The sequence below is a fragment of the Gobio gobio genome, assembly GCF_949357685.1.
Source record: "Gobio gobio genome assembly, chromosome: 4".
Lineage (NCBI taxonomy): Eukaryota > Metazoa > Chordata > Actinopteri > Cypriniformes > Gobionidae > Gobio > Gobio gobio.
This window is the reverse complement of record NC_137100.1, coordinates 31,205,184-31,219,461: the sequence shown is the minus strand read 5'-3', so window position 1 is coordinate 31,219,461 and position 14,278 is coordinate 31,205,184. Positions and strand designations below refer to the sequence as shown.

The 14,278-nt window shown below is 35.8% G+C and overlaps 1 protein-coding gene across 2 annotated transcripts in view; it reads right to left on the bottom strand.

The window, feature by feature from the left end:
• The window catches only part of rtkna (rhotekin a), a 91,990-nt gene extending 85,651 nt beyond the window's left edge, over positions 1-6,339 (bottom strand). The window contains exon 1 of one of the 2 annotated variants that reach the window (XM_079816242.1): positions 5,696-6,339. In XM_079816242.1, coding sequence (XP_079672368.1) covers positions 5,696-5,806 — 111 coding nt within the window. In that variant the 5' untranslated portion in view covers positions 5,807-6,339. The remainder of the gene's footprint in view (positions 1-5,695) is intronic. The other variant, XM_079816243.1, reaches the window with a different exon arrangement.
• Positions 6,340-14,278: the final 7,939 nt, after the last annotated feature.

Below are 14,278 nucleotides of genomic sequence, written 5' to 3'. Positions count from 1 at the left end.
TAATTGGTAATAAGTAATCCACTACTTTTTAGAGAGAGTAATTAGAACAGTAATCTAATCATACTGTTAAAGATGTAATTAGTAGCTAGTAATACATTTGTTTTTTAGAGTAAATTACCCAACACTGCTACTGTACATGGTAGGGTTGACCATTGACACAATTTTCACGATTCAATTTCAATTCACAATCTAGTGATTCTACTCGATTCAGTTGTGTTCAATATTGATTCATTTGGATGTATAAAAGGTACAGAACAAAAAATCCCAACAAATGCAGTAAACTATACATGTCTGTTGGTAGGCTACTGTATCTTACTGAATCTTTCAACATACCTTCAGATGTACATCCATGTTTATTTAATGCTATAAATGGTAGTAACGCTGAAGAGAAAGAGATGGTTGGTTTATGTGCTCTCCGCTCTGTCGCAATCCTTAAACTGAGGCGGCTTAATATAGGGACTTTGTTTAATGTGAAAAGTAACAAAGCACAAAGCTTAATATAATTTATTACATGGCATGCGCACTACAAATAATGTTTGGTGAAGTTTTGTTCATGCATCAACTGAAAACAGCATAGACTAAAAGACTGATTCTTGGATTTTAAGAATTGATATTGGTTAATCAAAATGAGAATCTCTTTCAATCGAGAAATAGATATTTTCAACCCAGCCCTAGTTCATGGTATGTATAACGAACTGCAACATACTGTATTGTGTCACCTGTTCTTATGTCACTATAAATAGAAATATTCTTGTATGCGGGAGATTGGGGTAAGATGTGTCAAGCTGTGTCACTCATGCATCTTTGGCATTAGACTATATATTTGTATTATATTGCATTAAACCATGTAAACTATTTAGCTAACATTTAGCCATGAACTAGAAAATACAGGAAAAATTATTAAAAAGTGTTAAATACCGTGATATAAACACAGTTCATAAGATTTATAGAACTGTGAATGCGGTAAAACAAAACTATGAAATGGGATGGGAATTGTCATTTTTTCTCAACAGTTGTTCACTGAAATATCTTGTATGCAATGTTTCTAACACTCCCCCTTATGGTCTCTCCCATTTTTTCATTCACTACACAATCACAGGATGTTGTTCTCATTATTAGAGGTTTTAGCCAATATGCTTCTTGGGTTCTGGGTTTGGTTCAAATAACAATTCTAAGCAAAGCAAACAAATTAGAACTGAAAAAAGGTGTTGTCACTGAAACTCAAACATCTCCTCTCTTTTATATACAGAATACAAGCAACGTTCAGTATGCCTCTTCTTAGCTCTCACGGTTCAAGAGTGCCTGGCATACTAACTAAAAAGAGCGAGGCTCCTATGACATCAGAGCATGGATGATTATCCTCCTCTCCGGTTCCTCTTAATGGGGCTTTCTGCCAGGGACCTTCGTTTAAATCCAAAAGCATGTGCTCCTGTTTGGGCCCCAGCGCTGAAAGATTCCTCATTGTTCTCTGGGGCCTGGCAGTTCTGCCAACACGCTGAAGGGGAGGTTTTTGCATTTCTTCAAGATATCAACTCCTTCCTAGCTTATGGCATGCACTGCCTCATTCTGAACATGGTGAAAGGCGCCGCACAAGTGCAACGTGTGACCTTACAAATCCAAGGAAAGCTAACTACATGAGTGGAATGACTTTAAAACCTTCAGCTAAAGATACAAGTGTTCACACAGAATCATCTGTATTATATTATGCTACTAACATGAACCACAGCAAGAACTATTTTAATATAACAGCTGGTACACTACTGTTCTGTTTGGGGTTGGTAAGATTTTTTAATAGTTTTTTTAAAAGATGTCTGTTATGCTTACCAAGGCAGCATTTATTTGACATTGCATAATATTACAATTTAAAATAATTGATTTCTATTTTATGTATTCCAGTGATGGGAATTGTCAGCTTCAGTGTCACATGATCCTTCAGAAAACATTCTAATATGATGATTTGATGCTCAAGAAATACTTATTTTCATTATCAATGTTGAAAACAGTTGTGCTGCTTAATCTTTTAGTGGAAATTGATGCATTCTTTTTCAGGAATATTTTGATGAATAGAAAGTTCAAAAGAACAGCATTTATTTGAAAACGAAATATTTTATAACATTATTGATTATTATAGACACTTAATGCATCCTTGCTGGATAGAAGTATTAATATATTTTGTTTTAAATAGTAATGACTCCAAACTTTTGAACTGTATGCATATCTTCCCTTCCCTAAGGAAGTGCAGAGTATATGGTCAAGTGCTCAAAGCAAATTCACAGGAGAGCCAGTCAATGGAGAAAACATCACCATAAAAAAAAAATACAGAATCAGTCTGGAAAAAAACAGCAACTCTTGTAAAACAAGCAAACTTTGCCTGCAGACGAGGGAAACTTACATAATGTCTAACGAAACCAAGGTAAATTTTTTTCTTGGCAGCATCAATAATCGTGAGCAATCATCTTGGAGAATCCAGTTCAGAGTGAATTAAGCAGTATTCCGTTGGGAAAGAAGCAAATGGTGTGGGTGGAAGGGTGTGTCTGGTGGTATGTAGCCTACATCACTTTTAACTTCCTTCAGGGAAATCTATATGTGGCAGAGTCCCTAAGCGGGCAAACACTGTGGTTTTAATGGACCGTGTTGTAAGCAAACCAAAAAAAATTATGCAACTAAGACAAATCTAAAAATGACAGTGTGATTTAAATGACAACTGGCATGACAGAACATAACCCAAGAAAAATGCATTTTGCATCCGTTGTTGCTTGCAATTAAAAAAGTGCACTGCAAAGGTTTAACGTCTGTTGCGGACTTGGCATTAAAGAAAGGCATTACACAAGATCTGAGAGCCAATTTTTCCATTACTGCTTTTAAGTCTACTTAACTGACCCAGCAATCTTTCTTCCCTCTACTGCTCAGTATAATTGCTTCACCTGAGCTTTCACACACAGCCTGCTGCAGTACTAGTACTGTAAACTGGGGCACTATAAAGTTCAATCAGGTCACCCATCTCTCTGTGTGTCTGCAAAGGTAAAAAGATCTCTTTAAAAAGGTTTTCATTAGGCCATATTGATTTCCAATCAACAGCCACAGTGAAGACATCAAACAGTAGAATACATCTCATTCAGTCTAGAGGGGGTAACATGATGTCAGTGGGAAACTGGTACGTCTTGAAAGCTTGTCAACAAAGCACACAATGACTTGAGTGAAATGAAATCACATGCATCTTGAAAGAGGAACTGAATTAGAAATGTGCATTTGGTGCCTAAATGATACGGAGTAGTAGGCAAATCTTATTAATGATCGAATGGGTAAGTTAATCTTAAGATATGCAAACTGATTACAGGGGTTAAAGAATCAAACAGAACCTCCACTTCAGTGATTAAAAAAGAACTATTTAACACACACGAGTGAGAGTAAATGACATAATTTTCATTTTTTTCTGTGAAGACAGTAATTTTATAATACTTAAATGAACTTGAATGAACAAAAATCTTGAATATGGACTGAGAAACCAGTGGTTCTCGATCTTTTTAACTCCAAGGCCCCCCACTGTCCACAACAATATTCGAAGGCCCCCTAGCCATAGGTTTTTTCAAAATTAAATTAAAATTACATTTCAGGATTCCAACATTTTTAGGTTCTGAATTATTCTTCAGGCTTCCCACTCTTTTTAACCAAATTAATTTACACGACTCTTCAATTCATTTGTTTTTTACTGGATAAGGATTAAGGATTAAAGTTTTTTACTCAAAATGTATAAAATATTTTAGAGCACGGCATAACTAACAGACTGTATATTTATTATAAAAATGCCCATAGTATTTTAAGAATTTATTAGTTTACCTAATTTTCCCAGAAATAGATATCACACACTTATTTACCTCTTATATCCAGGTTTTCCAAGACAAAACACATGTGTTGAGGGGTAAATTAAAATAAGGAATATCTTCATTTTTAGTTGTTTTAGATTATTTTAATGTTTATGTCTTATTAAGTCATCTTGAGGCTCCCTTGAAGTCCCCTGGTTGAGAACCACTGCTATGAACAACCAATGGCTGTGACACAGTCCATGTGACTTGTCCTGTTCAATCATGACAAGATCTGCCTATGATTTAAGATCACTGAATGTCAAATCAATGTGGATTTAAATCCTCTTGCACAAATAAAATGTAAACATACAGTCACCGCAGCAGAATGAAGACGGTCCCAACTCCCAAGCTAAACAAGGAATTCAGGCACGCAGCAGCCCAGAGCTGCCACTGCTATTCTACACATCCAACAGCCACATTCTGAACCAACCATGCTTCTTTCCATCTCACCACAGCAGGCTACGTATAAAAATAATTAGGGGTTAGACAGAGTTCTCTTTTAACTCAACCTACTCTGGGATAATCATATACAGATGCCATGCAGCCCTTTCCCCTTCAAGGGATCTACTGCAGTGTTTGATAAGATCATGTGTACTGGGGGTCAATGACAAATAAGCATGTCAGACATTATAAAACGGAGAAATATCTAGTATAAAACACGTGTGTCAGGTTTTTTGGAGATGCAATCTATGCATTCCTGTTTGTTTCACACATTCTTCTTGCATTTTAAAGAAAATTTTGGTAACACTTTATTTTAAGGTGACGTAGTTACATGTTACTACTACATGTACTTACTATAGTAATAACAGTGCATTGTGCATAATTACAAGTAACTAACCCAAAACCAAACCCTAGCCGTAACCATAACTCTAAAGTACATGTAGTTCATTAACATTAGGCTATACTAATGTACTATATTAGTATACTCAGTACTTATTTGACTATGTCACCACCTTGAAATAAAGTGTAACCAAAAGGTTAAAGTCGGCATGAAACAGAAGTTGCGATGGTCTTTTCTTTCCTATTGTGATGTATATCCAAGTGAAACAGCTTCTGGATCAAGATTTTGTCCATTAGGAATTCATTAGATCGTTGGATCATTGTGGTTGGCCATAGCTGTGATATCATGTGAGTGACAGGTTGATCCCGCCCTCACACTAGTAAACACATCATCAGAGAAATTATTTTGATCAAAGAGGGCACATTAATTTAAAAGAAAAAATGATGAGCACAGTTAAAACATGTGTAATAAATACTGCAATAATCCATAAAAAATAAGAATTGGCCATTATGATTACATGGTGACTTCAATGACTAAAAATGTAACTATCAAGCACTAAAATAATTTCCTTCCTATTTGAACACAGGAACACAGCTCTAATTTAAAAAAAGGATGACAATGTCTTTAAAAAATATTAATCAAAACTGTAAATTTAAAAAAAAATACTATAAAATACTATAGCAAAGTATGCTACTTATGGCAAAAGAATTCCAGCCTTTAATAATAGGTGTTTTGTTGTTGTTGTTGTTGTTTTTACAGTGTCAGGACAGTTACACCACCTAAAAACACGTCTGACTTTAAGCCCCACAATGAGCACTCAACCTCAACCTCAACCCGGACAATACAGAGCATCAATCAATTACTACGTCATCTATTCAGTTTGTGGGAAATACCGTTACCTACTGTAAATAAACTACTCCTTCATCAATGGATTAAGGCACCATTATCTATAGGTGTTCGTAAATGATCATATTTACAAAGAGTACACCCAACACATTTACTAGAGTCCAGCTGAGCCTCTGGACACAGTGATCACCGGAGCTTCATTTACCTGCGGGGTCTCCATGAAAACACTTTGTCTGAACTTTCCACGGCGGATCTCCATCTCCAGCGCGGAGCCCCGAGCGACAGTCGCTCTCGCTGTCTGATTTCGGCAAAACATTCGCGGCTTTTAAGTTGATCCTTCACTCCCACACAACGCTGTTTATTCTCACAGACCTGAGACCAAGCCGCAGTTTGGTTTGGAGACGCTCCACGTTGCAACGGATCACTGTCACAGTCGCGTTCATGTAAATCGGATGACGTCCCTTCCTCTATTTTCTGTGAAAAAACTACGTGAAGTATGATCGATACAAAAAGTATGATCGCACTGCTCTTCTGCTCTCACTACAGTACTCTAATCTCTCGCATCTATCTACAAAGCGTGTGATTGAATTCCCAGAGCCGATCGGAGTTACTTTCCGTGATTGTGAGCCAGGTAAAACAGCGTCCTCTGCCGGCGGATAAGCGGATAAATCAATAAAGACAATAACATTGAACTCTTCCCGAAAGGTTTGTGGGGATATTAGACGGGCAACGTTTAATACGTTGATGCATACATAGTTACCTTGACTCGACAAAATGGACCATACAAGAAAATGGGAATCGCGTAAACGCGATTAAGTGTCAGAAAAGTCACATGCTAAAATGGGGACTGGATTAAACAAACACACTTGGGCTCGGTTTCACAGACAAGGTTAGTTCCAGACTAAAATGTATGTTTGAGCTGTCTTTACTAAAACCAACTTATAACTACTGACAAATCTTAAATATGTCAGTCCCATTGTTTTGTTTAAAGATGCAACCAGTAATTTTCTAATTATAAAATAATTTTGAATTATGAACCTCAGTCCGGATTTTTCCTATATTTTTTTATTGCTCTTAGAACATGAAAAACAAGCTTTCAAAAAAAAAAAAGAGATTTGCAGATGTCCACTAAAGTGGACAGCATGCGTTTATGGTTTAAACTGAAGATACTGTAAACATAATACAGACATAACACGGCAATATTGTGTAGGCTATTTAACAAACCAATCAATAAAATTGTATAAAATCATGTGAAAACTATAAAATATAGCCTATACAAAAATATATACGCAATTGACTTTCATACAAGTTGAACTTCACGTATCTTCGATATCAGAACATGAGGGCGTGATTCCATCAAAATCTCTTCAACCTGTCAACTGTGGAAACCCAACTCAGATGCTCCCTCCAGTGTAGTATGTCGATTTACCTTTATTAGCTGATATTTCTGATCAGTGTTGGTAAGCATACTTGCAAAATGTATTTCGTTAAAATACATGCCCAAAAATGTAATTTGTAAACATTGTGATCAAGCAAACCGCGCATTTTCATATTGGGGCGTTCTGGGAAATGCATGGAGTTGTCTTAATTTATTTAGAGAGTGAATAAACTCGTGAAACCGAGAAGTATCATAATGTAATCCATTGGTTTCAACAATGTAACTGTATTCTAAATACCAACTATTTAAATTGTAACTGTAATGGAATACTCATAATTTGTATTCTGAATACGTAACGCCGGTACATGTATTCCGTTGGGGGTAACGCATAATGTAACATGCATAACGCAATCAGATTACGTTTCGATGTTATGAGTAAAGTAATGCATCACAATTAACATGCATAACGCAATCAGATTACTTTTTGATATTACGAGTAAAGTAATGCATCACAATTAATATGCATAACGCAATCAGATTACTTTTTGATATTACGAGTAAAGTAATGCATCACAATTAATATGCATAACGCAATCAGATTACTTTTTGATATTACGAGGAAAGTAGTGCATCACAATTAATATGCATAACGCAATCAGATTACTTTTTGATATTACGAGGAAAGTAATGCATCGCAAGTAACATGCATTACGTAATCAGATTACTTTTTGATATTATGAGTAAAGTAATGCATCACAATTAATATGCATAACGCAATCAGATTACTTTTTGATATTACGAGGAAAGTAATGCATCACAAGTAACATGCATTACGTAATCAGATTACTTTTTGATATTACGAGTAAAGTAATGCATCACAATTAATATCCATAACGCAATCAGATTACTTTTTGATATTACGAGTAAAGTAATGCATCACAATTAACATGCATTACGTAATCAGATTACTTTTTGATATTACGAGTAAAGTAATGCATCACAATTAACATGCATTACGTAATTAGATTACTTTTTGATATTACGAGTAAAGTGATGCATCACAATTAATATGCATTACGTAATTAGATTACTTTTTTATATTACGAGTAAAGTAATGCATTACAAGTACCGTGCATTACGTAATCAGATTACTTTTTGATATTACGAATAAAGTAATATATCACAAGTAACATGCATTACGTAATCAAATTACTTTTTGATATTACGAGTAAAGTAACGTATCAAAAGTAACATGCATTATGTAATCAGATTACTTTTTGATATTACGATTAAAGTAATGTATCACAAGTAACATGCATTACGTAATTAGATTACTTTTTGATATTACGAGTAAAGGAATGCATTATAAGTACCATGCATTACGTATTCAGATTACTTTTTGATGTTTCGAGTAAAGTAACGCATCACAAGTAACATGCATTACGTATTCAGATTACTTTTTGATGTTTCGAGTAAAGTAACGCATCACAAGTAACATGCATTACGTTATCAGACGTTATGTGCAACTATGCCATCAAAACTGCATGCATATGCAAGAAAAGGCTTTTTGAATAGCTGTCCACTGTAGTGACCACTATGCACGAATTTAACTTAGGGTTAATTTAACTAAGACCAAAGGCCTGTTGCATAAAACGAATAAGCCAGGCTTTATTCAGTTAGTCTGACTCATTGTCTGTTGATTTGGTTTCATTTCATCACCAATTTAGCATAGTTCAAGCTCAGTCACTCTTGCAATTTATGCTGGGAAACTAACCTGGTCCAGGGCAGGCCAGGCCAGGCTAAGTATAAGTTGTTGCAGAGTTCCTCTAACTGACAAGAACAAGAACACAATGATATTACCACTGAATTTCTCGCAGGGACGTCACTAGGATTGGAAGACAGGGGGGGCTTAGCCCCCAGGGTATTTGTAACTTGCGTTTGCAAAATCTTTGCACACACATCTAGAGCAACACTTATGTCAACAACCAGTCAAGAAACCAAGATGTTAACAAGTAAAACGTGACAGACATATCCTCTTCTTCCATTTCTACTCTGTTAAAGAAAAGTTACTGTAATGTTAGCTTTTAGACACATCAAAGCTGCATGGGGGAATTTACTTTGGCTTTTACTTTGCCAGACTTTGGGGCGGGAACAAACCACACAGTCACACATCTGTATAAACCTAATTCACCACAGTTTAAAAGTGAAGTATATCGATCTTCACCTCGTCGGTTTTTGTGAGAGGAGAGAGATTATGTGATATAAGTGAGATTTATAGTGTGCTTTGGTTAGTTAGGCTAGATTTAGGCTAGATTTAAATGAGATATATTGACTGATAGGTGACGGATAGGATAGATATAGTGACACATTCATATAGGCTAAGTTAGATAGTGACAGATAGCACAGCATAAGTTAGAGATATAGAATTATATAGATTCATAGGTGATATATAGATAGATATATTAATAGAATAGATAAAAATGGAGGCTCCACATAAGACAGAACATTTTTTTATTGCTGAACAAATAATCATTTACAAACAGCATGGCAATACCAGAACATTTTTGTATTACAAGATACAGATCAGGTGCTTGAAAGTACAGTAGAAAAATATATCAGGCAAATCATAATAAAAGAAACAAAAAACATTAAAGGGGCTAGGGTTTTGTTTGAAGATCATATTCTTCTATAATGGAAAAAAGACTGATTGCATTTTCATAACTTTGAGGGCTTTTGTATAAGAATTAAACTCATTATGAAATTAATAAAATCTTGGTTTCACCTTTAAGAACTTGCATATGTGTATATAAAATGTTCCCAGCATGAGGATGTTGTTAATCAGGAAGTTATCTTTGTTATTGTCCGTTAATCTGTGGTGTGGGAGCATTTCCATTTGGAAACACCAAATAAAGTGAGATGTGTGTATTGTGATAGGTGGCCGCTAGCCTTGATGCACCATTTGAGGAGCACTCATCCTGGCATTTTGGAGGGTGCAGAGGACAACAAGTGTCCCATGTGAGAGGATTTTTTCAAAGGCTGGAGAAATTATATGTAAAAAAAGAAGTCAGCTAATTCCTTCAACAGCAGAGCAAATAATATTTTTGAATAAAAATGTTGTGTAACAAATGTGACACATTGAGGCTTTATTTATTTTATTAACGTTCATTTTTCATGACCACAAAAAAACTATAGTTATTCACAATGAGGAGGCTACAGGTTACAAAACCAAGATCATGTAGGTGTCAGACAGATGTTAAAAAGTTTTTTTTTTTTCTTTTCAACATGGATCATTGTCAAGGTATTTCAGATCAACACATGCAAGTGACCACTAGATGTCGCCGTAGAGACGGGTGTCGGATTGATTCGAAGCTTCGACATTTGCTTCAACTGTTTCAGTGCTTCACGAAGCCTCGGTCTGCCCATCACTACACACAAGGTGCAGGAACACGAGCAGGAAACAGGGGACAACAGACATACCAATGATGACGTACCAGCACAAGACTGAACACAGAATGAGATAATAAAGGGTGACAAATCAAGCAGGAAATGAGGGAGAATAGGTGGGGCAAATTAACCAATAATGAGATAGCAAGATGAGCGGGGTTGACAATAGACCAGAGAGATGACAGACCAAACATGACAAAGACAAGCACATGGCTAGAATAGACAAAAACACCACATGTGCCACATAGGACAAGATAGACATGTTGTAACAGTGTTAGCTGTTACCCTTGTATTCACCAAGCCGGAGCGCTAAAACCCCTTGTATATAAATTGGGAGTAGAGTAGAAGAAGTCAGTTTGTTTGGAAGAGGGAAGCTTGATATTACAGGCTGTTACAGTGGACCGTGGTTATAATGTGACAAAATCAACTTAAATAATAAATCAAATAGGTCACAATTATAAATTATACAATAAAGACCTACAAATGTGTGCAATTATATTGTATAATAATAAATGTTTATGTTATATAATGTTCATTTATAGGCCTGTATACTCCGAATTATTGCGATCCAATTCTTTTGTGCTGTGTAACACACGAGAACAAACCTTATTGGCTCTTGCATGTCAAGTGAACATGCTTGAGCTTCCGTTTATCATAACTGATGTGTGAGCTGATGCATGTTTATATGTGAAAAAAATCTTAAATTAAATCTGGTCAGCGTATACAGCGATCGTGTCACTTTAAAAAAAATTGGACTTAACCGCTCAATTCATATGGATTAGTTTTACGACCTTTTTATGAACTTTTTGAAGCGTCAAAGTGGTAGTTGTGTATACCTGTCAATGAAGGGACATAAATATTTCAGATATGATTAAAAATACCTTCATTTGTGTTGCAAAGATGAGCGAAAGTGAGGGTGAGTAATTAATGACAGAAATTTTGGGTGAACTAACACTTTAAAAAGAGCATGCACATCAAAATATTTTGACTCATTGAACCTGGGTCAAATTAGTGGGATTGTGATCTTTAATGGTCCTTTATGGAACCGCTTTAGACCCGACTGATTTGTTAGGTTAATTCAAATTGGACTGTGGGCTAATCCCCAATTTTCTTAGCGCACTTTCCCTGGTTTCCCAGACAATGCTTAAGATATTCCTGGTCTAAAATGCATGTTTGAGCTGTTTTAACTGAAAGCAACTTGAACTGATATCTTAAAATATGTAAGTGCCATCGTTTAGTCTTAAGATGCAAACCAGTAATGTTTTTTTGGGTTTTTTCAAAGACACATTTATAAAAAGCTACTTAAATGCCCTAATTGAACTGAGGCAATCCTGGCTTAATCTAAACTCTGTCTGTGAAACTTGAATTTGAAGAAAGACCTGTAAAGAAAGACATGGACCAGAGATGTAAAAAGTAGCCTACTGAGAAGTTATATTGTTACTTTATAGCCTATTATTACAATTGTTATATATTTTAGTAAAGGAATGGATATTGTGTCAGAATTTTACTCAAAATTTGGCAAGATTTTATTAAAAAAAACATTTTAAAACAGGATACTTGAGTGAAAATGAAAAGATTCAGCAGTTAAATACAAAATTTGTCTTATTACCTGACCGGCTCTCTGTAAAACCCTCAGACTTTAATAAGCTTTCAGAACTATTTTAAACTTTCAGGTCAGGCTTTGGTAAGTCACTATCTACTTTTGTCTTGACTATCTTTACTTTTCTTATTCTCTTTCTTTATCATGCTTAATCTTGTTCGTTGTAATGTGTAGTATGATACTGTATTAAAGGTCCCATGGCATGGCATTTTTCTATTATTTTATAGTGTTTCCTGAGGTGTACTTATATTGTTAGTATGATTTTTACATCATAAAATGTCATAATTTAGAAATAAAAGGCATTTTTTCTATACTGCTGTTTGCCCTGTGGCTGACTGCCCTGTTTCAAGAGGCATGTCTGCTGTGAGACTTAAACGCCCACTGTTGTGATTGGCTGACATCTTTGCATTTGAAATGAGGAGAGGGGGCGTGGTTTAACGAGGTCTACGACGCACGAGCTGCTGGCAGAGAGACGGATGGACCTGAGTTCACTTCTCATCAGTTCTCTCAGCATGTCTCAGTTCAGGGTGAACTGTTGTAGTTACTAGGGATGCACCGAATCCAGGGTTCGGGTTCGGATTCGGCCGAATATTGGGCTTTTTGACTGGGTTCGGTTTCTGCCGAACCTCAGAATTTATTTCCACCGAACCCGAACCCTAGGCTTGCACTATGCGCGCCCCGCTGGTCGAACTTAATGACGCCGCTGTTGAAAGTGAAAATGGAACTCATGAACAGAAAACGTGGCAGTATAGCTACTTTAAGTCGAAAGAAGGCTATTCAAGTTGAGCTACACGTTCAATTTGCAATGCCGATTTGTCTCGTGATGACAAGGACCCTAAACAACAGCCGCTGTTAAAACATTTGCATATGAAACATCCGAGAGAATACGATTTGTGCATGAAGGAATCTACAGACAGCAGCCAAAAAGTATTTTATTTTACCGTGCAAACAGCCTATAGATCAGATAAAATATAAATAAAATTAATAAAATATATATAGGCTACTTAAATAATTACCAAATTAAGATGACAAAACAAAAATACACTGAATCCGTTAGCTTTGAAGAGCCGGAATTAGGTAAATAGGTAGATAATATACTATATATCTTTACATAGCATACTATTCTCTTAAAACCATAATTTCGTTATTTTTATTAACCCAAATAATGATTCATCCGCTAGGTTGCACGTGAGGGGGAAAAAATAGGTTCCTTCCACTTAAGAGTTGAGCTCTTTTTATTTTAATAGGCTATATCTCTTTACATAAATACTATTTTCTACTTTAAAAAAAAAATAACTTCGTTATTTTACTAACCCAGTGTTTTGTATGTGAATGCTGTTTCACGTGAATAACCACAGGAGTGAAGCACAAAGCTTTGTTTAGCCTAGAAAGGAAATAATGGTCAGAGAGCACTTTTTCATTCTGTTTTGCTATCTGGATATGGTCACTCGATTTTCCGTGAATTTTAACAATAGGCCTAGTCCATTTTATCCCAATGGACATGGACATCTCGTTGCTTTTCCCAAATCTTCACTCGCGTCGCAACCATTCGCAGGGGATTATAAACGTTTCTTCCTTTCGTTTGCTTATAATTAAGTCTATTATAACTATTCACATCCTTTACTGTGGGAAAGTATAAAAAACACTGTAGGACGAATACCTTTTTACTTCAAATTTTATTTAACACAGTTTGTTCTTGTTATTAAACTTGTTAAGGCGCGTCAAGTTTGGTTTATTTGAATAACGCATTTCACACACACGCCGGTGATTTTAGTTTCGTTTTCTCTGGCAGTGAATAATCACATTGCCTAAATGTCTTGACCCTGTGGAAGATAAAATCCGCTCTTCAGACCTTTTACAGCAAGTGTTGCTTTGCAACATCAGTAGAACATATGAAGACGAAGATATTCGAGAAGGTGTAGGCTATATTCAGTGTCCCATTCCTCTCAAAGCGCAGAGCGGTAGGCTATATGACGCATCTTTGCAGGGAAATAGTATGAATCAAATATTTTTCTAACTAATATTTAATTTTCATATATTCTTGAGGTTACCATTATTTACTGAAAATCGTTTTTGTTTTATAGGCTGTGTTGTTTCACTGACGGAAGTGCTAAAATAAACACGCATGCTTATGGATGTTTCAGCCTCAAATGATTTCAAAATGTAGGCTATATAGGCATAGACTACAGATCTGGCATAGACTACAGTATTTAAAATCGCATATGCATTAGTTACATTCTCAATTTAATTTACAGAGCAATTCCTGCTAAGTTTTTAGTTTAACTAATACAATAGAAGTGGATTAGTGTGTGTCGCAGACTCGCAACGGGGGCGTGGCATCACGATGGTGGCGCTCCATCTTGATG